At 38.3% G+C, this 26662-nt stretch overlaps 1 protein-coding gene and 1 long non-coding RNA gene across 2 annotated transcripts in view; one reads left to right on the top strand and one right to left on the bottom strand.

Annotated features, from left to right (window-relative positions):
• KCNMB2 (potassium calcium-activated channel subfamily M regulatory beta subunit 2) overlaps nt 1-5673 on the top strand; it is a 41484-nt gene extending 35811 nt beyond the window's left edge. Inside the window, exon 4 of the mRNA XM_055569000.1 lies at nt 5389-5673. Coding sequence (XP_055424975.1) covers nt 5389-5673 — 285 coding nt within the window. The remainder of the gene's footprint in view (nt 1-5388) is intronic.
• LOC129643856 (uncharacterized) overlaps nt 1-26662 on the bottom strand; it is a 220534-nt gene that overhangs the window by 156376 nt on the left and 37496 nt on the right. Inside the window, exon 2 of the long non-coding RNA XR_008710543.1 lies at nt 13209-13233. This is a non-coding gene — a long non-coding RNA (uncharacterized LOC129643856). The remainder of the gene's footprint in view (nt 1-13208; nt 13234-26662) is intronic.

Genomic DNA, 26662 nt, shown 5'->3' with positions numbered 1-26662 from the left:
TGACTAGATGGACATTTGTTGGCAAAGTAATGTCTCTGCTTTTGAATATGCTGTCTAGGTTGGTCATAACTTTCCTTCCAAGGAGTAAGCGTCTTTTAATTTCATGGCTGCAATCACCATCTGCAGTGATTTTGGAGCCCCCAAAAATAAAGTCTGACACTGTTTCCACTGTTTCCCCATCTATTTCCCATGAAGTGATGGGACCAGCTCAACTGGAATTCCATCACCTCCACTAGCTTTGTTCGTAGTGATGCTTTCTAAGACCCACTTGACTTCACATTCCAGGATGTTTGGCTCTAGGTGAGTGATCACACCATCATGATTATCTGGGTCATGAAGATCTTTTCTGTACAGTTCTTCTGTGTATTCTTGCCACCTCTTCTTAATATCTTCTGCTTCTGCTAGGTCCATACCATTTCTGTCCTTTATTGAGCCCATCTTTGCATGAAATGTTCCCTTGGTATCTCTAATTTTCTTGAAGAGATCTCTAGTCTTTCCCATTCTGTTGTTTTCCTCTATTTCTCTGCATTGATCTCTGAGGAAGGCTTTCTTATCTCTTTTTGCTATTCTTTGGACCTCTGCATTCAGATGCTTATATCTTTCCTTTTCTCCTTTGCTTTTCACTTCTCTTCTTTTCACAGCTATTTGTAAGGCCTCCCCAGACAGCCATTTTGCTTTTTTGCATTTCTTTTCCATAGGGATGGTCTTGATCCCTGTCTCCTGTACAATGTCACAAACCTCCGTCCATAGTTCATCAGGCACTCTATCTATCAGATCTAGTCCCTTAAATCTATTTCTCACTTCCACTGTATAATCATAAGGGATTTGATTTAGGTCATACCTGAATGGTCTAGTGGTTTTCCCTACTTTCTTCAATTTAAGTCTGAATTTGGCAATAAGGAGTTCATGCGGTAGTTTGAGCATTCTTTGGCATTGCCTTTCTTTGGGATGGAATGAAAACTGACTTTTTCCAGTCCTGCGGCCACTGCTGAGTTTTGCAAATTTGCTAGCATATTGAGTGCAGCACTTTCACAGCATCATCTTTCAGGATATGAAATAGCTCAACTGGGATTCCATCACCTCCACTAGCTTTGTTTATAGTGATGCTTCCTAAGGCCCACTTGACTTCACATTCTAGGATGTCTGGCTCTAGGTGAGTGATCACACCATCGTGATTATGTGGGTCATGAAGATCTTTTTTGTATAGTTCTTCTGTGTATTCTGCAAGTGTCCTATATATAAAATTATTATTCCTATGTTCCTTTATGTTATATATCATGCACTCTAAAATAAAATTTTTCCTAGACCACACTTTCCATCAAAAAAGAATGATTTAAGAACTCCAGGATTTTTATCTTTTCAATCTACATTACATTTTTCCAACTAAGCGTAGATCACTTGCTCAAATTTTCATTTGTTGAAATGCATTCTACATACTCCAAACTAATCACATAAATGATGAAATCATAAGATCACTAAATCCTTCCCCCAAATTCATACCAGTCTTAGAAACAAACGCATGGCTATACTTTGAAGCAGAAATCTAGAATCCTAATGTAGGGTTTAGCATAATGTCAGATCTCTTTGGACACAAAAACAAGGAACACGTGACAAGAGTTACCAAACAAGTCTGTTCCTGTAGTCATTTTACCATCCTTAAAGTTTTTGTTCTTTACTATGGGGCATGTAGTTAAAGACTTTATGGATCATACAAACAAATGGGACATTTCAATAAAAAATTTATTAGTAAAAACTTATTGAGGCTTTATGCATATTCATAATTTAACCCTCATACACCCCTGCCAGGAAGCCTCCTGGCATCAATATATACAATTATTAATTATATATAACATTAATTAATTATATATAACATTAATAGCTTAATATATATATTATATATATAGTATAACCATATTATATATATATATAAAGAAGTTGATTCTGAGGAATCAACAAGCCAAGTAACTTGGTTATAGAAAAATAGTAGCACAGTAACCAGATCTCCTGATGACATGTCAGGGGCTTGTTATACTACCTCATACATTCACAAGCACAAAATGTCTCACCAATAATAAAAGCAAATGAATTATTGACATATGGTAGAATTTCCAGGGATAATATTAGTCTAGTGTGAGGCAATTTATGTGTGCTGAAAGGTGGAGGGTGGCATGGTTAGAAAAAGCTAAAAGCACAAGAGCAGAGGAATCTTTTCTCCACTAGTAACGTGGAGCTACATTTCTAAGTGCCACTGGCCATGAGGACCCACATCCAACCATATGGGACACGCCTTATCTGGCTAGTCCAAACACTTGCATTTGAGACCTTGATGGCTTCAAACTTTAATAAAGCAACTTCTCTATTACAGCCTTGCTAAATGGTCTCAAAAATAATTTATATCTCATTGTATCTGGAAGAATCTTATGTAGTGACAAAATTATTGTCATTGGCTATAAACATTTATCCAAATAAATTTTAAAGTCAAATCAATTCACAAGAGCATAAGAAATGAAAAAAACTCTATTTTTAATGGAATGCCATTTTTATTGAAATCATTTCAATAACTTAGTACTGTTAGCCACTAAAACTACTACTATAAACTCTCTTGGTGCCAAAATATAAAGAAGCCTGATGCATTTATATTCTAAAGTGGCTCATTTTTAATTCAACCACAAATGTCTTTAAATTTTTTTAATGCTTTCCGAATCAAAGCATTAAAAAAAATTATAGACATGATCTGGGCAGCTCTAAAGAAGGAAAAATATAAAGGTATCCCCTTATTATTTTAAACCCTTTTGATCCAGAAAGCATCCAACTGGTAGAAAATTTGTTTCACAGCAGTCATAGGCCAATTTTTATACTAAGTTATAACTCGCTGAGAAATTCTGCTTTCCTGGGGACACTTTCAGACCCTTAATGTTGTGCTAGCACCAGGTCTCTGCAGTACTCACATTTATGAGTGTACTCACATTTATTCTTAGCTGATTAAATCTGAAATTATCAACCAGCCCTTGTATGAGAACATTGAGCCTTGTTTACAATGAATATCAGTATGCACATTCTCCTTTCTTAACTAATTGCAGAATCTTCCTGATGTTTATAGAGAAATAATCTAATAATTATTGCACAGTAAAAAAAAATATTGAGGTGCCAGAATACCCACTAAATGGGGGGAAAGTGAAAGTGAAAGTGAAGTTGCTCAGTCGTGTCCGACTCTTTGTGACCCCATGGACTGTAGCCTACCAGGCTCCTCCCTCCATGGGATTCTCCAGGTAAGAGTACTGGAGTGGGTTGCCATTTCCTTCTGCAGGGGATCTTCCCGACCCAGGGATCGAACCCAGGTCTCCCGCATTCCAGGAAGACAATTTAACCTCTGAGCCACCAGGGAATCAGGGAAAAGAGTCATTCAAACATACTCCATTAGCAAAACTCATTCCATTTCTTTTGTATTTCCTTTCCATGAAATATACAAGTCTAAATTGGTGTCTGGAATTCCAGAATCCTGCCCCAAAGCTTCCATCAGTGTCCCTCGAAGTTCACCAACAGCTCATCTCATCTGTGTCTATTTATACAGTCCTATGAGTTGTGTACAGTACTGTACAATCCTAGGAGTGCCAGTGACACTGTAAAAGTCATGGTTGTCAATATTTAAATCACATCTTATAAACTGGTAATTTCAGTAAGATATATGGGTTTTTTTCATGAAGTCAGTGTAGTATGACAATTTTTCAACAGAGAATAACAGTGTTTTAATGATGCAGCATAGTTTTCTAATTCACATTAAAATAACCAGTTCATCAGCAATCTTGTCACTAACCATCTTAATTCAGATAGATCAATTAAATTAACCATTTGATAATGCGTATAACAAGGAATAGGAATTTTTTTCCTATTGGGAGGCAATAAAAACCCTTTTTTACCATAAAGAGGGTAAAGACTTAACTAAGGCCCACGTATGTCCCAGAGAAGTGACTTAAATCACTTTTTCCTAACTTTTTTAAAAAAATAGATTCATTGTTATATCAGTTTTTTCACTGCTCATTTACAGACCAAGGAAGAGGGTCACCAAGATTTCATCTCCTCAAAGACTGCTTTTTTTTTTTTAAATTGGAGTATAGTTGATTTACACTGTTGTATTACTTTCTGTTGTATGGTAAAGTGAATGAGTTATACATGTATCTACTCTTCTTTAAGGTTCTTTTCCCATATACATCCTTATAGAGTATTGAGTAGAGTTCCCTGTGCTATATAGTAGGTCCTTATAAGTTATCTGTTTTCTACATAGTAGTGTATATATTTCAGTCCCCATGGTTTCCTACATCTGTAACTTTATTTCTGTTTTATAAATCAGTTCATTTATACCATTTTTTAGATTCCACATATAAGCAATATCATACAATATTTATCCTTCTCTGACTTATTTCACTCAGTATGCTTTTTAATTTAGGAAAATATATGCAAAAACATATCTATAAATAATAAGAAGAAAAACTACAAAGTTCCTTAATTCCATCTGTACCCAGAGAAGAGGGAGAGAGAGGAGAAAGAGAAAGAACAGGAAGAGGGAAAAGAGGGGGAAAATATCATCGGGAGGGGACAGGGCAGAAAAGGGAAAGAGAGATACAAAGAAAGAAATCAAAGGATATAAGTACGTAGGAAAAAAAGAGAGGCATATAGAAGAGAGACAGCAAGAATGGTAATAGGTGAAAAGATCAAAGAAAAGATATTTTAAATTCTTAGATGAGTGCTAGTTTAAGAGTAAACTGAATTAATTCTGCTTTATTTGTCCGTGCTTTATGGAAAAATTTACTTTGTCAGTGCTAACTAGGCATGAACTATTTATCACAGCTCTTCAACTATTCAATATCCCTACACTTTCCAAGATTCATTTTTAGCAACTCATCAGGGGTATAGTTGTCTTCTTGGCCAAGGTGATTTGACTGCAAATAATCAAGCCAAGCCAAAAAAGACAAGCGTAAACTACTTTCCCTGAGAGAACTGGAAGCTTTTGATATTACATGGACAGTTGTGGACAGATATGATGAAAAGCTGACTCTATTCTGTGGAAAAGTATATTCAATGGAGAATAACACCATGCTTAGCTGTGGCAAAATTAATCCACTTGAGTTATTTGATTTTAATCAATATTTAAACTATATGAATGAGCTATCAAAGTACATCTTGGTCAAATACCTTAAAGCATTGTTTTAATTAGTGTGTGAGTTCTCAGAGTTTCTGGAGGCACTAGTTTGAATATATATTTTTTTTTAAAAATCATGTTTATTTCACAGATCATTAAGTTGGCCTCTACACCCCTCCTCATACCAGATACACACACACACACACATACACACAGTATTTTCTGGTGACAGTTTATCTCATTTTCCACAGTGCTCCTATATACCTAAGTGTGGAAAAAATTTTGAAGAATCCATGTCCCTGGTGAATGTTGTCATGGAAAACTTCAGGAAGTACCAACACTTCTCCTGCTACTCTGACCCGGAAGGAAACCAGAAGAGTGTCATCCTAACCAAACTCTACAGTTCCAACGTGCTGTTCCATTCACTCTTTTGGCCAACATGTATGATGGCTGGGGGCGTGGCAATTGTTGCCATGGTGAAACTCACACAGTATCTTTCCCTGCTCTGTGAAAGGATCCAGCGGATCAACAGATAAAATCAAAGTGGATGAGATCATTTTCTTTAAAGCTCAAATACTGTTTTCTTTCATTCTTCACCAAAGAACCTTAAGTTTGTAATGTGTAGTCTGTTATGAGTTCTTTAATATATTCTTATACGTAGAGCAATAATGCAAAAGCTGTTCTATATGCAAACATGATGTCTTTATTATTCAGGAAAAGAAATAACTGTTTTTTGTTGGTTGGGTTTTTTCTTAATCTTGGTTCAATGCTGGAACTAGTACTTCCTTCTCTCCTTCCGCCAAAATCGGGCTCAGTTATTTATTTGCCAAGCTTCATGGAGGAACATAGGCAATATCAATGGGACAAGATCTGTGCTCAGAGTTGTCAGATCTCTTGATATTTCTGCAATATTTTTTGTCATTCATTGTTTACTAAAGCTGCAGCCAAAAATATTTTTTCTTTCCTTACTCTAAACTGAGCCCTGTAGCAAGCGAAGGGACCAGATTTCCTAACTAAAGGATGTTGTGCGTTTTCTTTGTATTTCTACCATATCACTGTAAAAAAGAGGGGATTCCCAGCAGCTATTTTTTTCTTTTATTACTTTATACTCATAACTTTAGATTTTTTAACTGATTTCCAAAAAATAAGCTGTTTTCATTAACCAATTCTATAATCTCTTCCTGTGATTTAATAGAAAATGAACAGAGCCCTTTTCCATGTAAGACCCTGCTACTGTGTGAGAAGCTAACATTTACCAGGAGTTTCATTACCTGTGAACTGACAATGTTGAATACAATCCAGGAAAGTCTATGTTAGTAAGATATTTGTGTGAAAATCTTTATTCCATTTCAATTGAACTGTTAGAATTAAGATCTTACTTGCTGGTCAAGACTGGTGGACTGGTTTCAATGGATAAATCTATCATGGCAAATTAACATGTTAGAATATTGCTTTTGAGAATTCATGTTTAAATTAATGAGTATGTAGTCTCTCTTTCTGACAAGTATACCCCACTGGGATTTTAAAATTATAGCAGAGAATATTTGTCTCATCTACATGCTTTACTTTTCTATTTACAATTCTCTTTTTTTGTTGTTAGGTTTTATACACAATTTTTCCCTAACACACACTTAGACTGAATAACAGATTTAAAGGAAGCTTTTGTTCACACTGCCATTCACATTGTGTTTGGAGTCGGGAGGGGGAAGGAAAATGAGAAAATGGTTTTAGACAAAAACATTCCATCTTTTATTTAACATCAATATCAGAAGAAGAAGAACAAACATCTGTCTTTCTCATCTATATTTAAGTACCTTTTTATATATAAGTACCTTTTATAATCAAGGTTTTCTAGGTATTGCAGAATTTTACAAATCATATGTGTGGAATGAACAGTGAAACTAACCTGATGAAATAGAAAGGATTCTGAGATATTGTAATTCTTAGTTTGATTTTCAAAAACAAATCCATAGGGTATAATCAGGACTTCAAATGTGTAACCAAAACTTTTTTAAAAAATCCATTACATTGGAAAGATTTCACTACCTCTTGCATTCTAAGTTGATAAGCCCAAGGTAGTCCAAAAACCTATGATTCACTATTTTTAAAGTTATTTTGGCTTCCCTGATGACTCAGCAGTAAAGAATCTACCTGCAATGCAGAAGACCTGGGTTCAAACCCTGAATTCAGAAGATCCCCTGGAGAAGGAATGGCAACCCACTCCAGTATTCTTGCCTGGGAAATCCCATGGTCAGAGAAGCTCCTGGTGGGCTATATGTGACCCATGGGATCACAAAGAGTCAGACATGACTGAGCAATTGAGCAAAGAGATTATAAAGAACATTCCCTTTTTAACTCTCAAACACATACACATGATATTATAAATACTTGGAAAATATGATGGAAAACTCAATTCTGAGTTTATCTTAAAAACTTAATTCTGACGATAATAGAGAAATCTTTGTGACTACAGAGCTAAAAATTTGTAACCTTTAATGCATCTTGGGCTCCCTTCAAGTGATCCAAGAGTGAAATACATGCAAGTAAAATTATTAGGTGAGTTAATTTTTCTTTCCCTCTGAGATTTTTATTAAAAATTCCCAACTGATGTATCAGATAAGATTGTAGAAATCTCAAAATAATGACACCCAGAAGAAGTTAACTAGTGCCTTCTTGAATTCCAATAAAGGAACAACCTCTTGGAGTAACTTAAATATATACAAAACTAAATACTCATTATTAAATGAGAAAGAACTGAGGCTAATAATGTTTTAAATGCTTTGCATGTGTTAAATAACTTAATCTTTATAACAATCCAATTAAGGGAGCACTATTATTATCCCATCCTACAGATGAGAATGTTGAAGCACAGAGATATTTTAAGTAACTTCCCCAACAGATACTAGGATGAGAAGTGAGAAAATACCTAGCTTGTAGCTTTCGAATTGTGGCAATCATTCCCGTGGCTTTGGAGTTTTTCAGATAACACTCACAAAGTTTGGAAGGGAAGCAGGACTGAGCAGACAATTTTTAAGCTGAACCTGTTCTATCCTTTCACATTTGCAGCATAAGGAATACTACAAAGTATACCATTGACTTCTCTCTTAAGAATTACTTTATAATCAACTGGAAGGGTCAACATAATAGATACCAAAAAAAAAGCAGAAAACAGGTCTTTAATCCGCATCAGTGTGGATAATATTAATATCTACAGAGGGTTGGTATGAAGCTTAACCAAGGAAGGTATAAATTAAATGCTTAGCACTGTATATAATTTATAATAGATGCCTGCTGCTGCTAAGTTGCTTCAGTCGTGTCCAGCTCTGTGAGACCCCATAGATGGCAGCCCACCAGGCTCCCCCGTCCCTGGGATTCTCCAGGCAAGAACACTGGAGTGGGTTGCCATTTCCTTCTCTAGTGCATAAAAGTGAAAAGTGAAAGTGAAGTCGCTCAGTCATGTCTGACTCCTAGCGACCCCATGGACTACAGCCCACCAGGCTCCTCTGTCCATGGGATTTTCCAGGCAAGAGTACTGGAGTGGGGTGCCATTGCCTTCTCTGATAGTAGAAGCCTACCAAATGGCAATTATTACTATTAATAGTAAAATGAAGAAGTCATTTAACAGTATAACCTTTAGTAGTATATGGTCTCTTGAATTTGTTGTTGTTGTTGTTCAGTCGCTAAGTTGTATCCAACTCTTTGCAACCCCATGAACTGCAGCACACCAGGCTTCCCTGTCCTTCACTATCTCCCTGAGTTTGCTCAAACTCATGTCCATTGAGTCAGTGATACCATTCAACCATCTCATCCTCTGTCATCCCCTTCTCCTTTTGCCCTCAATCTTTCCCAGCATCAGAGTCTTTTCCAATGAGTCGGCTCTTTGCATCAGATGACCAAAGTATTGGAGCTTTAGCTTCAGCACCAGTCCTTCCAATGAATATTTAGGGTTAATTTCCTTTAGGATTGACTGGCGTTAGACTCGCTTAAAATGTCATTATGCCCAAAACTCACACTAACGCATAATCCTTAGCAGGGATTCTAATCCTTAACAGGGATCATCTAGCAATAGGGACAGTTACTACTTGAATCCTATCAGAAATGAGATAGGTTACCAGCTAATAAGACAATGCTAAATGTTCTTCTGATAACTTTTTGAAATCTGCCTCCCTGTATCTACTCACTAAATCCACCCGAAACCAGATCAACACTGCTATAACTAACTTATTCTACTAGTATTCTTTTATTTAAAAATGGAGGGAGGGTAGGAAAGAGCAACTTCCATTTGCTTAGAATATAAGATCATGGAAAATAATTCAGCCAGAATTAGGACATAAATAAAAATTTATAAATGTAGCATAAATGACATCAATTTTAAAAGGTTAATAATATAATCATTAGAACCTAAGCAATCACAAATGACTTAAATTGATAAGCTAGTCAAACCCTTTAATGTCCATGTGAATATTATTCTTACAATGCCTCTCAAGTATGAATAGGCCTTCTGAAAATTAGCACTATTTGAAATTTTACATTATGTCCTTATTCAACTGTGTGACAACCAAACTAAGTTATCTAAGGAACCAGATTACTTAGGAGAATAGATGTTTTCCTAACAAAATATTGCTACAATTGCACCATGGGTTCATCTTGGCTAGGGCGTCATTCTCCAGTGCAATGCCAAGGAATTGAAAGGAAATGTCAATCTCTGCATTTTTGATAATGACTTTATGAGCAAGTGTTTCATTTAGGTAGGAAAAGAAGTTGTTCTCTCAAACAATACAATCATTTAGTTAGGGCTTCCAGACCTATTCTTTAGCCAAGTTCTAAAACAAACTTAATCCCCAAACTCTTGCAAGTTGTAATATGACATATTTCCAACATAGTATGAGATCCAACCGTAGAGGAAGTTTCAAGGTCCTCTGCACAATCCCACCAGCTATTAGCACAATTAGTAGTACCAGAAATTTTTGTAGGTAGAAGTCACAATGTCTCTTCATAAAAATCTCTCCCTCACACTACCTCTGTCTCTCACTATTTGGCTCCCTCTCTTTCTCTCACCCACTTCCCCTATTCTCTTAGCTCTATTTCTTCTCTTGTTAAATCTCTGTACACAGCAAAGATGACCCCCTGCAATTACATGTTCACAAAATCCCTTGTGGTTATAATCAAAAAAGGAGAACCATACTCAAATTTTACTTCACAATTTTTCTATGAATCTTCCAGTTATGTCATAAATTGTTTTAAATTCTAATGTTCACTCAATGAGAGATACGGGAATATTTTGGCTTCTATCTGAAAGGTTCTCTTAGGGGCAACTGATATCATCCTAAGAGGAAAGAATTAACAGGAAAAAGAAACTAGTTTAAAAGAAAGGATATGGGGAAAGGATATTTGGAATTAGAAAAGCTAATGTAAGCAACTATCACTATTCATCAGTTACTAAAGAATTTCTCTGTGTTTTTCTTAAGGGCCTTATGCTTCGGGGCTGATGAATACCCATTTAGACTAGCACAGATTCTGTTGCCCCATTTATTCCTTGTTTTGGAATAAATTCATTCAAGGAGCATATGAAGAGACACAGAGACAGGTTCTCCCTACCCCTTGGGTTTCTCACACATCATAACATTTAAGCTAACAGTTCCTTTTCAGACCGTGCAGTGAGAGAGCTGGTCACAGAGACATCAACAGGAAGCTTCACTCACCATCTGCAATACTACTGTGAATTCAACATCTAGACATTCATATGATACCCTCAGCTTAGGCCCACCCCAATTCATCTACCTCCTCCATTACAGTGTCATCAAAGCTCAGCTGTTTTATTTGCTGTGCTAAAACCCAGCAGTTTGTGAGGCAGCTGCAAGCCCTGACACTTAGCTCCTTCCCATGGTGAGCGAACGAACAGGCTGTCCTGTTGCCATCCTTGAGCATGACAGAGGCATCATTTCAAAACAATTCACAGTGTCTGTCTCCAACCAAAAGCACTCAGCTGCTGTGGCCGACATCTAACAATGCTGAGAAGAAAGCCACGTTCAGATTAGGGACTCAGACTTACATGTAAAATATAGTCTTTCCTTTCCAATAATTGTGACAGACACAGAATTTGGTGCAATTGCTACACTTAGGTCCATTTCTAGAAAGTCATAATCAGCTGGGAAATTTCAACTTCCTAGAAAAAGAGAGCACCCTAAATACAGCTTGGGCAACTGTTGATGGAAATCTCAGGAGCCAGGTCCAGCTCAGCCAGTCAAGGCCACTCAGAGCAAACCAGTTTTGTGTTGTGTGCATGCTTAGTCACTTCATTCATGTCCAACTCTTTGCGACCCTATGGACTGTAGCCCCCCAGGCTCCTTTGTCCATGGGATTTCCCAGGTAAGAATACTGGAGTGGGTTGCCATGCCCTCCTCCAAGGAAGCTTCCCAATCCAACGGTTAAAACCACATCTCTTACATCTCCTGCACTGGCAGGGGAGTTCTTTACCATTAGCACTACTGGGGAAGCCACCTGGGTTTTGTGTTAACACCAACAAAAAAAAAGCCTTCCAATTCTCAATTTCTTTGAAAATGTCATGATATCTGACTGAATAAATAACACTTTGAATACTAAGAAACCCTCAAGTTATCCTGGCAAACATCCAAAACTATTTAGAGGATTCCACTTGGTATTTGTGAGAAGTCCCACGTCCAAATCATCCAACAGTGGAAATCAGCAACTCTCTCCACTTTTAAGAATGAAGTATTTTAATAGTTGAGTAGCCTCAGAAACTTCCAGCATTTACCACTAAAATCAATTAAAAAAAAAAAAAAAACACCCATGGAAATTGGAACAAAGGGGCCCTTTGAAAGATCAGGTAGAGCCAGCAATTTACTTTACCTCTGATATCAGTGTAGTTTGTGATCCCTGAAGAGCAGCCACTGGGCAAACTACAACCTACCTTCACATGGGCATTCCTCCCATTTCCATTTCCATTTTGCAGAAAGTAGGAAATCAAACCCAGACCAGCCCTGACACTGACAGGCATCAAGGCCTGCTAAAAGGAAGGGGTTCTCATTCAACAATAGCATATAGACCAGCGTGATGTTCTGCCTTTACTTAGGAAAACTTACATCCCAAGACATAGGGATGTTACAGCCAAGTTTGCTGCTGTAAATGACTGGGATCATGGAGTGAAATGACCTTTAAGTCTGTTTCTCACGGTCATCCCCACACCTCTTATGCTTCAGCCATCTAATCAATGTTCATCCCTAAGTTCCCAAATTCTTTCACACCTCTGGGCTTTTGCATCTACTGTCTCCTCTGTCTGAGACTCCCCTCTCTGATCTCTCTTCTTTTATCCATCTGGCTAACTAATAATCACTCTTCAAGATTTATCTCAAACTTCGTCTGTACCAGGCGATTCAAGCCCAGGATAGGTGCTTAGCGTCTATGCTTCAATAACATCCCACTGCACCCCTCTATAATAACAATTATCATACTACATGATAGTTGTAGTTTATTTTTCTATTACCCCTAAAAGATTCTTGAAGACATGGATTTATTTTATTCATCTTCATTTTGAGTGTATATTCTCAGCCTCTAGTCTAATATAATTCCTGGCATATAGGAGGGTGCAATAAATGTCACTTAAATGAATAAACAATTAATTGAATTATTATTGAATAATAAAAAGTAGGCAAATTAAGCAGATTTCTCTGTATTGTGATTTGAAAATCTTCCCATCAAAAAAAAATAAAATAAAACCTGAAGAGCCACTACTAGAAATCAGTATGTTTAACTGCAGATTCTTGTGACCTGGCAATAAAATTGCAGATGGCCCTGAACAACAGTCTTTCTCAAAAATTCCTCATCACACAAAAGTACCCTAGAATCATCCATCACCCCAGAAACCTAAGAGCAGGGCTATGGAAGAACATAAAAGGTAAGTTCTGATAAGAGATAATTAGTCTTACATTTACAGAATGGAATAACACCCAAGAGGGGGAAGGTCTAAATAAATGATGAGTATTCAGGCTTTGGGAACATTCAGACCTGAGTTTGAATCCTGGTTCTATGAGATTTGGGGAAATGTATTTACCTTACTCGTGCATCAGTTTCTTCATCTGGAAAATAGCAATAGTAACATGAGATAGTAGCGTAATCAAATCATAAGATTAAATAAGATATATATAAAATGCTTATCAAAATGTCTAGCACATAATAAACATTCATAAAATGACAGCAATTGTTTTATGATGATTACTAATAAAAGGTACAGACTATTATCATTTTTATGACCGGGCACTGGAAATTTTGAGCCAAAGGATCAAAAAATGGATGCAAGTTAAGTAATGAAGATTAAGACAAGCTTCATCTCTCTTACAATTCTCCCAGGACTACAATTTTTCCTCACCACTCCCAAGTGAAACCTCATAACTAAGGTCAGTTCCTGGGAGATTTGAAAGCTTTCCTGTCAACAGAGGAATGTGGATGGGGAGTCAGAGATTGATTTGAGATGTTATATCACATGCTCCTCATCTTCTTTGGAGGATAAATCTCCGTAGAAGATTCCTGTTCACTCTCCCTAAGTGGTAAGAAAAGGAATTCAGTCCTCATATTGAACCTCATCTAGGTAGTGTGTGAAATTCCAGAAAACTTCTTTGAAATATGGGCATAAGTGGCTGAGCAAACAAGCATGAGTTTAAGGGCTCCAGAGAACTACCCATAAAGAAAACGAGGGGTTCAGGGCAAGATGCAGAGGAGGCGGTGACTTTGAATGTATACGCTTAAACCAGAGGCACTGGTAACGAGACCATATTCAAGGAGCTGAATCCCAGTTCCTGTCTCTTCCTAGAAAAGAATGGAAAACTTGGCTCTAATTTAACCACACACTTATCCAAGTATATTGATATTTTTGCACAAAAGATTACCAGGCACTTACTTTAACTTGAGGCTAAAGACAAAAACATGAAACATCAACTCAGAAAATGAAAATGTTGTTTATTCCTTACTTTCTGTCTCCAATTTCCAGAAAACTGGAAAGAATGAGAAGAAAATGACATAATATGTGGCTAATAGCATCACACTGGAAACATTTTTATCCCTCCCCCCAACCCCACAAAAAAAAGGATGTTTATAAGTAGAATACTTCCTGCCCTCATAAAAAATAATTTATGGATATCCCTGGTGATCCAGCAATTGAAACTCCATGTTTCCACTGCAGGGGGTATAGGTTTGATCCCTGGTCCGGGAACTAAGATTCTTCATGCATCAGGGCCAAAAAGTAAATAAATTAATTAAATTATTTTCAAATTGTATATTCAGGAGGTCTGGTGTGGCAGGCAAGAACCATACTGCTTAAGATGTCTATATACAGATACACATTTCACCCTTCTGAAAGAAATAGCTTATTCAAGTATTACCAGTTAGGGCTCATCTGCTTCCTAATAAGTCATTATCATGTAGTGACTCTACTCCAGGCTATTTTATTTATTTATTTATTTATTTATTTATTGGCCACATGGCATGTGGGATCTTAGTTCCTGCCCAGGGATCAAACCCATGCCCCCTGCAGTAGAAGCATAGAGTCTTAACCACTGAACCATCAGGGAAGTCATCTGTTCTAGGCATTTTAAAGGGAGAAAATCAAGGAGAAGGTAGAGGACAGAAGTTCCATAAACTGTTTCTTCTCACAAATAAATCATCATCTGATTCTATCACAATTAAACCAGAATAGCAAACTCTGGTATTCAAAGAAAAGGTGATTGTTTCTCTGCCTAAAATAAAACCACTAATATACTCAGACATCAGCAAAACTGACTGAAAATGTTAAAATAGCAGAAAACTGAAAAAACACAACACAGAGGATGCCCTGCCGTTGTCTGGGATCATTCTCCCCCCATCCCTTACCATATGCTTAAAAAGCTGGGAAAGCAAATTGCCAACCACAGCATAACACGACAAGCCCCCTTATGCTCTCTCTCCATGAGCTGCTCCTTCAGTCTGTTCAGCTAAGTTCTGGCTGCAGCGGCCCCAGGGATTTTATAAGGGCTTGACACATTTATCCATGTGTCACATTGTCTGGGTTTTCCCCCAGATAGGTAAAATATACAACAAATCATGTAATAAAATATGCCACAATCTGTCACATTTGCAACATTTCCAAACGTCAGTGTTATCTCCCTCACAAATAAGAGAGGGAAGTATGTTTTTTCCAAATCTAGCCAAGGATGGTTGTGTTCTCTGGAACTTTCCCGGTGGTCCAGTGGTTAAGACTCCATGCTTCTACTGCAGGGGGTGTGGGTTCAATCCCTGGTCAGGGAACTAAGATCCTACATACTGTGCAGCATGGCCAAAAAAAAAAAAAAAAAAGGAATGGTTGTGCTCTCTGTATTCAAAGGCTGTTCTGTGGCAGGATCCTTTCCTGGCATGACTTACAGTACTATTTGGGGAGCACTCTCCCCAGAGCATAAAAGCAGGAAGAGAAACCTCAGGAAGATTTGCTGTGGTCATTGAAGATGTCCAGTGAATAAATGTGAATTATGACTGCCTAAAACTTAATTTTACAGAGGTTGGGTGCTTAGCACATGGTCAAAATTAATGAAAAAGGAGACAACCATCATGACAGGTGACGCAGGAATGAATGGACCAAGAAAAATGACCATGCGGTAGCCGAGCCTAAGAATTCACCTGCAAAGCAAGCACTGCTTTGACAAATGAGATTTGATGTCATCTATGCCTGTGTCCAAATCACTATGTTAAATATTTGTCAAATTATCAGTAAAGCAGTATACAAAATACAGAAGGGAACATTATACATCATGATTTGACACATGTCAGATTTCCACAATGTAACTGAGATATATACATAACAGGAAGAAGATACGATGCCCTCTTTTTAAAAAGCCATTTGTGGAGAGGTCCTGTATCACTTGATGTAGACATACAGATACATTTGGGAGGGACAGTGTGGTGTGATAAGAGAAGCACTGGACGTGGAGCCAAAGGACCTGTTCCTTGCCTTAGTTCTTCCCCTTTCCAGCTAAGAGACAAGCCACTGAGCCTCTCTCTGTGTCTTGATTTGCTTCCTCACAAAGGTGTTAATGAAAAAAAAAATACCTTTTCTCTTCACCTCAGATGGTTATTATGAAGATCGAATGAGATAATAAGTGTGAAAACATTTCATATACTTGACACGGCCTTTTTTCCCCCTTTCCCAAGGAATTCCATCCATGCCGATGGCTTTACAATCTTCAAACATGAATTAATATTTCAAAATTTACACACTTAGTTGTGGGCTCTTTCCTCAAAGTCTCAAAGCTCTGTCTTTGTTTGGCTCTGGATATCTCCACCTGGGGAGTCTTCAAGCATTTACAATTCAGTATGTCCAGTGGAAATGGCCCTCTTTCTAACCCCCGCCAAACACTCCTGCTCAGTGCGCCCCAGTCCTGCCTGCCATTCACGCTGTACCCCTTGGTCTTTTTGGCACATGACCTCACCACGCAGTTTCCATGTTGTGCTGACCCTATGTGCTAAGCATCTGTCGGGTCAGCCCCTTCTTTTCTGTCCACACTGACACTCCCCTGGTAGTTGCAGCCTCAGAATCAGTCTTCCTACCACCAGTCTCTCCACTGCCCCCACCTCACCTTCTTTACACCAGAAGGAACTTTTACAAGTGAGTATCTGATTATATCCCAGCCTGAGTAGAACCGTGTGATGACTTCCCACCACCTTTGTGATAAAGGTCAAATACCATGACTTGACCGGCAAGTGGTTCATGAATTCATCCCAGGTTGAATTTCATTTCCAGGCCCATCTTCCCCTACCCACATCCCACTCCCCAGGCCATCCTGTTCTAGCCATAGTGAGCTATTTCTTCAAACCCACCAAATTTTCTCAAGCCTCTGTGCCTTTTTTCTTGCTCTCTGCCTAGCCTTCCTCCTAGTGTCAGCAGAGGGATTGGTAAGAGCATGGACTCTGGAAACTGAAGGCCTGAATTCATACCCTATCTCTGCCCTGGGCATGACACTTGTCTTCCTTGGGGTTCAGCCAGAAGCAGACTCAGAGACAAAGAGCCAGCAATTTATTTGAAGGTTCAGAAAATACCAGTAGGGGAGTGAGGAAGTGAGAAAAGGAAAACAGATCTCCTTAATAAAGGGGATGCTATCAAACCAGCTACTTCAGTGCATGGTTTATATCTTATCCTACAGGGACACTCTGAGAAATAGTGAAGAGCTCTTACCAGTCCCATCACCGAATAAATTCCCTCAACTTTCCTCTCTGTACCTTCTCTTTGCCCAGGAGCTTTGCTGGTGTTAGTCTCTGCATGGTTAGGCTGATGTGAGACAGAAGCAGAGATTAGAGTGGCGTGACAAATCACGAACTGCCAGCAGCCACTAGACACAAGAAGAGGCAAAAAAAAAAACAAAAAAACAGATTCTCTCTGAGTCTCCAGAGGAGTACAACCCTGCCAACACTTTGATTTCGTTCCAATGATACTGATTTTGAACTTCTGGCCTCTAGAATTGTGAGGGAATACATTTTTGTTGTTTTGAGCCATCAGGTTTTTGGTGATTTGTTATAGCGGCTAAGGACTCTAACATGCATGCACATGTTCATACAGCACTTGTATTTGTTGTTTTTCAGTTGCTAAGCTGTGTCCGACTCTTTGCAACCCCATGGACTACCCCACACCAGGCTTCCCTCTCCTCTGCTGTCTCCCAGAGTTTGCTCAGATTCGTTCCATTGAGTCGGTGATGCTATCTATCCATCTTATCCTCTGCTGCCCCCTCTCCTTTTGCCTTCCATCTTTCCCAGCATCAGAGTCTTTTCTAATGAGTCAGCTCTTCACATCAGGTATATAAAAAAATATAAAACTCAAAGAAATTATTTTAGGACTAGAAAATTGGCCATGGGATCACAGAAAGAGTGGGATCTTTGAATTCAGGCCAACTTGAGCTCTAATTCATGCTCATCACTAGCTACATGACTTCAGAAAAATCACTTAAATGCTGAGTCTCAGTTTCCTCCTCTATGAAATGGAGTAATAATTCCTACTGTGGTAGGCAAAGCAATGGCTCCCAAGACGTCTATTTCTTAAACCTGTAACCTGTGAGTATGCTATAGTACATACAATGGGGACTTTGCAAATGAGATTAAGTAAAGGATTATGAAATGGAAAGATGTTCCTAGATTTTCCTGGTGGGCCCAGGGTAATCACAAGTTTCCTTAAAAGAGAGAGGCAGAAGGGTCGAAGTCAGAGAATTATGACAATGGAAATAGGTCAGAGAGACTGAGATTTGAAGTTGCTGTGTTACCAGCTTTAAAATTGGAGGGACAGGCCCCACACAAGGAATACCGGCAGTCTTTGGAAGCAGGAAAAGGCAAGGAAGTGGGGTTCTGCCCTGGAGTGTCCAGAAGAAATTAAGCTCTGGCAATGCCTTGATTTTTAGCCTGGTGAAACCCTGTTCAGACTTCTGACCACCAAAGCTGTAAGCTATCCATGTTGCTTTAAACTGCAAATGTGTGTGTGGTATTTGTTACAAGAGATATGGGGAAATAATATACCTTTCTATCAGAGTTATGAGGATTAAAAATGTTCTTTTAATTATGGTAATATTTATTAATAGAAGTGACTATTTTAAAAAATAATTTTGGGAAGTAACTTATCTATACATAAACAGTCTCTGTAAACCAAAAATACTTCTATTCAACTGTTCAGATTTTCAAAAAGTCAAAAGCACAGAGTTCATTTTTGTGTATTCAATTCTCCATATGTAGAGTAGATTTCCTTTCCATGTGTCTCCAGAGGGTTAGATATAGTATCAAAAAATATTTTCTTTAATTTCCTGGCTTCCTGACCTTGAAGTCCATATTCAAGGAAGGCCTTTGGCCAAGAAAATTGAATGACCTCTGTGCATATTTTAGTTTTTATCAAAAGGAGACAGACCCAAAGCTTATTTTTTTTTCCTGAAGGTTTGCCAAGTTTTCTTTGAATGTAAAAATTATCTTCATTTTGTTCAAGAAGCCATTATCTCTCAAGTTTCATGCAAATGAATGTACATTCTAGAAAGATGCAGTAAAATATCCATCTGACTTCTACCTACACTTAACCTTCTATTCCCTAGTCTCTTTGGCCATCAGTATATTTCTAACATTCTGTGGCTTATTTTGCACCTATACCCGATGTATCAGTCATCAACTGAGCTCTTATTTCCCCTCCAGAACCCCTCTTCTCTAGACCCTCTGCCAAACTTTATTGCCAGTCCAAACTCTCGATAAATTCCCCTACCTTCTCTCTCTGTTCCTTCTCTTTGCCCAGGAGCTTTGCCAGTGTTATTCTCTGCAGGTTCAGGCCCTTCAGGATGGCTGTCCTCTTGCTCTCTCTTCATCTCCTGCTTGACCAGCCCATGCTTCACTCACATGACTACCCAATCCTCTTAGGTATAAACAGGGGTGTCACTCCAGGACCTTCAGAGTAAGATTCCCCCATCCAATAAACTGCTGATGTCTCTGTCACTGTTTCTAGGCTGTTTTTTTAATCTCCAGACTGGGCAACTACAAGGCTTGCAGGACTGAGGGGTGCAACCCAACAGTCTCCTAACTGCCATTTAGATGCTTGGTCCACCATAAAATCATCCTGTCATCAGCCTGGTCTGTGGGGCTCAGCTATTTATCTTGTCTTGTGCTCATCTTCCATTGCATGTGCCATGGCAACTGTTCCAAGTCTATTTTCCTCTACTAAGTGGTTGAACACTCAACATTTCATTCTCTCAGAAGACAAATTCACCTCTGAGTCTTATTCTGCAGATTACAGCAATCTAGTTGCTAGATTTTTCATGCCTGAAAAGGCACGCTTGATCAAGGGCCTTTTCCTTTCATCATTTTGTCTTCACTCTCCTCTAACATCTCCATTAATCATACTTTATTCCAGCACCAATATTTTCCTTTTCAGTTACTGTTTTATTTGGCAAATAAATATTCTCAAGTGTTTCCTATTCTTCAATCACCTTTCCCTTCTTTCTCAAAAATATCTAAATTTACTATTTTTTTCCAGAGTTCAAGTGAACATCTAGTTCTCTTTATAGGGATGCAAGGAGATCCAACCAGTCCATCCTAAAGGAAATCAGCCCTGAATATTCATTGGAAGGACTGATGCTGAAGCTGAAACTCCAACACTTTGGCCACCTGATGCAAAAAAACTGACTCATTGGAAAAGACCCTGATGCTAGGATATATTGAAGGCGGGAGAAGAAGGGGATGACAGGGATGAGATGGTCGGATGGCATCACTGACTCAATGGATATGAATTTGAGTAAGCTCTGGGAGTTGGTGATGGACAGGAGAGCCTGATGTGCTACAGTCCATAGGGTCGCAAAGAATCTGACATGACTGAGCAACTGAACTGAACTGAAATAAATCATGTAGCACTACAAAAATATGTCATCTGAGAGATTTAAAGAGGTCCCCCATACTGTAGGAGGGTATTAAATAAAACAACTTTCAATAATTAAAAATGAATTAGTTCAATCCAGTTACAGTATCATCCTTCAGCTTAAGGTGCTCTGATATTAACTAATATGGCAGCAAACATGATCCTGAAAAGGAATCCTGCCGCCAATCATCTTGCCTCTTCAATACAACGAGAATGAACACAGAAGAGAGTTCCTTTTAACAACAGCTCTCACCTCAAGTCCTATCCACCCCCGTGGCCTGTGACATTCTCCCCTGAGGAGAGATGTTGGGATTCAATGAGATTCTGTCTCAACTGGGACAAAAAATGAGTAATATGGAAAACATCCTAATATCGGGTTATTAACAATGAAAGTACCTGAAGAATCTCAGTTGTTTAGTTTCTCAGTCATGTCTGACTCTTTGCAACCCCATAGACTATAGCCTGCCAGGCTCCTCTGTCCATGGGATTTCCCAAGCAAGAATACTGGAGTGGATTGCCATTTCCTCCTCCAAAAACTTACTATTTTTAACAGTTAATATTTGTGAATGCTTCTTGTGGGCCCAATACTATGCTAAGGATTAATATGCATTTTCACATTTATTCATTCTGAGGTTGGTACTGCTTTTAGTTCATCAGTACAAACAGGAAAACTGTCTTGGAAAGTTTAGCTCATCAGAAACAAAACTAGTAAACAGGGAATGTGGATTTGAACAAGAACTAGCTAACTGAAAATGCCTGGGCTGAACCACGCAAAGCCTCTTCCTCTGACTGCCCTTCCTCTTTTCAACCCACTTCAGCAGCATGTGAGAAGCCCAGAGTATGACCTGTGCATAACAAATATGTAAAGCATAAAAGAAACAAATGTTCAAACAGCCAGCACCAAGGATAATGCACCTATTCAAACTAATTAGCCCTTGTTACTTACAAAATTACTTTACAATGTAAATTTCTGTCTGGTTCTTCTCTGAGTTTATATTTATGTTGAATGTGGCAGATATTTTCTTTGCTCTCACCTTAAGCAAGCCTAGTTAAATCTGTTTTCCTGCCTAATGTCTCAGATAACACCCAATGGACTGACCCCAACAAATTGTTGCTTTTGTTCAGTCACTAAGTCATGTCTGACTCTTTGCAGTCCCACGGACTGCAGCACACCAGGCTCCTCTGTCTTCCACTATCTCCTGGAGTTTGCTCAAATTCATGTCCCTTGAGTCAGTGATGTTATCTAATCATCTCACCCTCTGCCTCCCCCTTCTCCTTTTGCCATCAATCTTTCCCAGTATCAGGGCCTTTTCCAATGAGTCGGCTCTTTGCATCTGGTGGCTCAAGTATAGGAGCTTCAGCTTCAGCATCAGTCCTTCCAATGAATAGTCAGGGTTGATTTCCTTTAGGATTGACTGGTTTGATCTCCATGCAGTCCAAGGAACTCTCAAGAGTCTTTTCTAGCACCAGAATTAGAAAGCATCAATTCTTCAGCACTCAGCTTTCTATACAGTCTAACTCTCACATCCATATATGACTACTGGAAAAACCATAGCTTTGACTGGCAAAGCATCTTTGTTGGCAAAGTGATGTCTCTGTTTAGATTTGTCATAGCTTTTCTTCCAAGGAGCAAGCATCTTTTAATTTCATGGCTGCAGTCACTGTCCACAGTGATTTTGGAGCCCAAGAAAAGAAAATCCGTCACTGTTTCCACTTTTTCTCTTCCTATTTGTCCTGAAGTGACGGGACTGAATGCCATGATCTTAGTTTTTTGAATGTTGAGTTTCAAGTCAGCTTTTTCACTCTGCTCTTTCACACTCATTAAGAGGCTCTTCAGTTCCTTTTCACTTTCTGCTATTAGAGTGGTATCATCTGCATATCTGAGGTTGCTGATACTTCTCCCGGCGATCTTGATTCCAGCTTGTGATCCATCCAGCCCAGCATTTCTCATGATGTACTCTGCATATAAGTTAAATAAACAAGGTGACAATATACAGCCTTGACATACTCCTTTCCCAATTTTATATTAAGCCAAACTGTAATAATCCAGGAGATAGTGAAGGACAGGGAAGCCTGGCATGCTGCAGTCCATGGGGTTGTAGAGTAGGACACAGCTTAGCAACTGAACAACAACCAAACTGTAATAAAGTGATGTTTATTAAGTTGGTGAGCAGTTTTATCTGCTCATTTTTTATTAAAGGACTTACATTCTCCTGCTCTGGTTCGGGAGAAAAGAAACATACCCTCCTGAGCCATGGACAGAAACACAATCTTCAGTACATTATCCAACAATATTCTCAAAATTATCAGGGCTTTTGTTCCCAAGAGTCTCCCTCAGCTGTCACTGGGATTCTCACAGCTGTGGCGCCAGTGTTGGCCCCCAAAAAGAACCCAGTGAAGAAAGTCACAGGAATGCATATTTAATTAAGCTGTATCTGTTCTATCCTTTCCAAACTTTGGCAATGTCCCCTTTGATAACCAGATGAAATTATAATATTTAACTTTACCTTTGTGTATTTGATAATCTTAAGTTGTGGAAAAAGAAATATAGAAACCAACATGGCCACCAATTCTGTTTTGGGTTTTTTTTTCCCTGTAGATGTGGGTACCATGAGTAAATGTGTTCATAGATAATTTTCCCACACACACCATAAACTTGGAAATCAAAAAATTCAGGTCACTTTCTGAAAGTTCATCTAGTTAAATCAACACATAATGGGAGGAGACAGAGTTGCTCTTCTAAAAACAGTTATGTAAAAGTTTTGGTAGTAAGAATGTATCTAAACAAAGAAGACACTAATAGAAGTCAGTGGTGAGCAGAAAAATGCTGGTTCCAGGAGGCAAACCTGGAAGCCTGTGTTTAGTACTAGCCAGGAAAAAGAAAACTGCTCAAGCAGAACATTCTGTACCTTGAAGAATGTTTGCTATCTGTTTAGGATTTGAGAAAATTCAATTCCAATATGACCCAACTGAAATGAACTCCAAGACCACTGATCAGCCTGCTTCCCCATAAAAGTTTTCATTGTTCCTTTTATTTCCCAGCTACCCCAAAATAAAGAATGTGAGTGCCTTGGATTCTTGGATTGAGATATAAGATCACTCCCATTCATACAAAGGGATGAAGCTTCATGGTATATTAATAAGTTTGCATTCTGTTTTATTCATTATGCCCCTGCTAGTGTGATGTTTATCCATCTGTGGGGTATTTGTGAAGCCCAGTTTATATATAACTGTAAGACTGAGGTTCACAACCTAAGAGACCTCCAAGGTGGTCAGCCAGTTAGCTGCCACCCTGCCTGGCTCCCAGGCTACCTGCTTTCCTCTTTAAAACACCAGCAATGGGCTCACATACAAGAAACAACAATCAAGTTTGGTAGGTGGCCATTACCAAATAATGTAAAAAAGCCATGGTTCTTATTTATACCAATATCTAGTGATAAACCATATAGAAAAATATCCCTTTCACAGTGACAAAAAAGATAAGCATATAGCATGTATAAAGAAAATGATAAAATTTAACCAACAGACATAAAATAGTTTATTTAAGAGAGACTATGTTCTTGAATGAAAAGATTTATTAGAAAGAAGTCTTAATAAATTAATCTATAAATTTAATCTAATTCCCATCAAAGTCAAAAGAATTTGGGGGAACTTGACAATATAATTCTGAACTTCTCATAAAAGAATAAACTAAAAAACTATTCAAGAGAAATTTGAAAGGAAAAATAATACCAGAAGGCTGACCCTACCAGATGGCAAATATGCAGCAATTAACCAGCATAGTACCAGAGTAGAAAAAAAATAAGTGAATCAATACAAAGTCCAGGAACACATCAAATATTCAACAGAGATGGGAATACAAATTAATAAAGAATAATGATTTTAATGAATGGCATTGGGATAACTAGCTATTAATTTTAGGAAAGCTTATACAGTTAAATCACCATTTCAAGACTTTAAATAAGTTCTAAATGGATCCATAATTTAAATAAAACTATAAAAGTAGCTGAATAAAATTGCTTTTATAATTTTATTTTATTGCCATGAAACACTTAACATGAAGCCTACCCTTTTTACAAAATTTTAGGCGTATAATTCACTGTGTGTTAACTACAAGTTCAATGTTGTGCAGCTGATCTCTAGAATTAATCCATCTTACTTAACTGAAACCTTATGCCCGCTGATTAGTAACTCTGCATTTCCTCCTCCTCTTAGCCCCTGACAACCACCATTCCACTCTTTGATTCTATGAATTTGTCTGTTTTAGGTGCCTCATGTAAGTGGACTCGGACAGTGTTTGTTTTTCTGTGACTACTCGTTTCACTTAGAAGAATGTCCTCATCATTCATCATGTTGTCACATATTAGTTTCCTTTTTCAAGGTTAAAGAGCATTCTATTGTATATACATACCACATTTTCTTTATCCATTCACCTGCCAATGGACATGTGAGTTGTATCCATTTCTTGGCATTAAAATTTTACACTGCAATGTACACGGGAGTGTTAGCTCTTCAAGATCCTGATTACAATTCTTTTTGGATAAATATCCAGATTTTGATTTGCATTTCCCTCAAGCAGTTAGTGACATTGAGCATTTTGTCATATAGCTGTTAGCCATTTGTATGTCTTCTTTGGAGAAATGCCTATTCAAGTCTACCTCCATTTTCTAATTGGGTTTTTAGGTTTTTTGCTATTGAATTGTAAGGGTTTCTTATATATTTTTAGATCTTAGCCCTTTATCATATATAGTTTGCAAATATTTTCCCTGAACCCACAGGTTGTCTTTTCACCCTGTTGATTCTTTTCCTTGCTGTGCAAATATGTTTAGTTTGATATCAAGCTCAGTTGCTCAGTTATGTCTGACTCTTTGTGACCCCATGGACTGCAGCCCACCAGGCTCCTCTGTCCATGGGACTATCCCAGCCAGAATACTGGATCAGGTTGCCATTTCCTCCTCCAAGGGATCTTCCAGACCCAAGGATCGAACCTGCTGACTTAGATCTCCTGCAGCTCCTGCATTGGCAGGCAGATTCTTTATCCCCGAGCCACCTGGGAAGCCCCTTAGTTTGATGTGGTCCCATTTATTTTGTCTTTTTGCCTGTGCTTTTGATGTCATATTGTCATTGACACAACCAATGTCTTTAAGCTTTTCTCCTTTTTTTTCTTCTAGGAGTTCTACAATTTCACATCTTAAATTTAAGTCTTCAATTTTGAGTTGATTTTGTGTATGGTATAATGTTAGGATCCAATTTCATTTTCACATGCTCTTACCTTTATTATTTCCTTTCCTCCACTAACTCTTGCCTTTGTTTTTCTCTTTCTAGCCCTTTGAGGTGTTATTTGAGATCTTTCTCCTTTTTTTGTAGTTGTCTGTTTCTATAAGCTTCCTTTTAGTCCTGTATTTTTTGCATCCCATGGTGTTTTTGTGTCTGACTCTTTGCAACCCCATGGACTGTAACCTACCAGGCTCCTCTGTCCATGGAATTCTCCAGGCAAAAATACTAGAGTGGGTTGCCATTGCCTTCTTCAGGGGATCTTTCTGACCCAGGGATCAAACCAGGGTCTCCTGCATTGCAGGCAGATTGTTTACTCATTTTCATCTTTTCCAATATATTTTCTAATTTCCTTTTTGATTTCTTCTTTGGCACAATGGTTGTTCAATAGTATATCATTTAATATCTGCACGTTTGTGAATTTTCCAGTTTTCCCTCTGCTATTGATCTTTAGTTTCATTACATTATTGTTAGAAAAGATATTTAGTATGACTTCAATCTTCTTTAATTTGTAAGACTTTGTTTTTGATCTAATGTGATCTATCCTACAGAAAGATCCATGTGAGTTTAAATAGAATGTGTACTGCACTGCTTCAGAAGACTCTTGAGAGTCCCTTGGACTGCAAGGAGATCCAACCAGTCCATTCTGAAGGAGATCAGCCCTGGGATTTCTTTGGAAGGAACGATGCTAAAGCTGAAACTCCAGTACTTTGGCCACCTCATGCGAAGAGTTGACTCATTGGAAAAGACTCTGATGCTGGGAGGGATTGGGGTCAGGAGGAGAAGGGGACAACAGAGGATGAGATGGCTGGATGGCATCACTGACTCGATGGACGTGAGTCTGA

Source organism: Bubalus kerabau, chromosome 2, assembly GCF_029407905.1.
Source record: "Bubalus kerabau isolate K-KA32 ecotype Philippines breed swamp buffalo chromosome 2, PCC_UOA_SB_1v2, whole genome shotgun sequence".
Classification (NCBI taxonomy): domain Eukaryota; kingdom Metazoa; phylum Chordata; class Mammalia; order Artiodactyla; family Bovidae; genus Bubalus; species Bubalus kerabau.
This window is presented reverse-complemented; position numbering and strand designations above follow the sequence as displayed.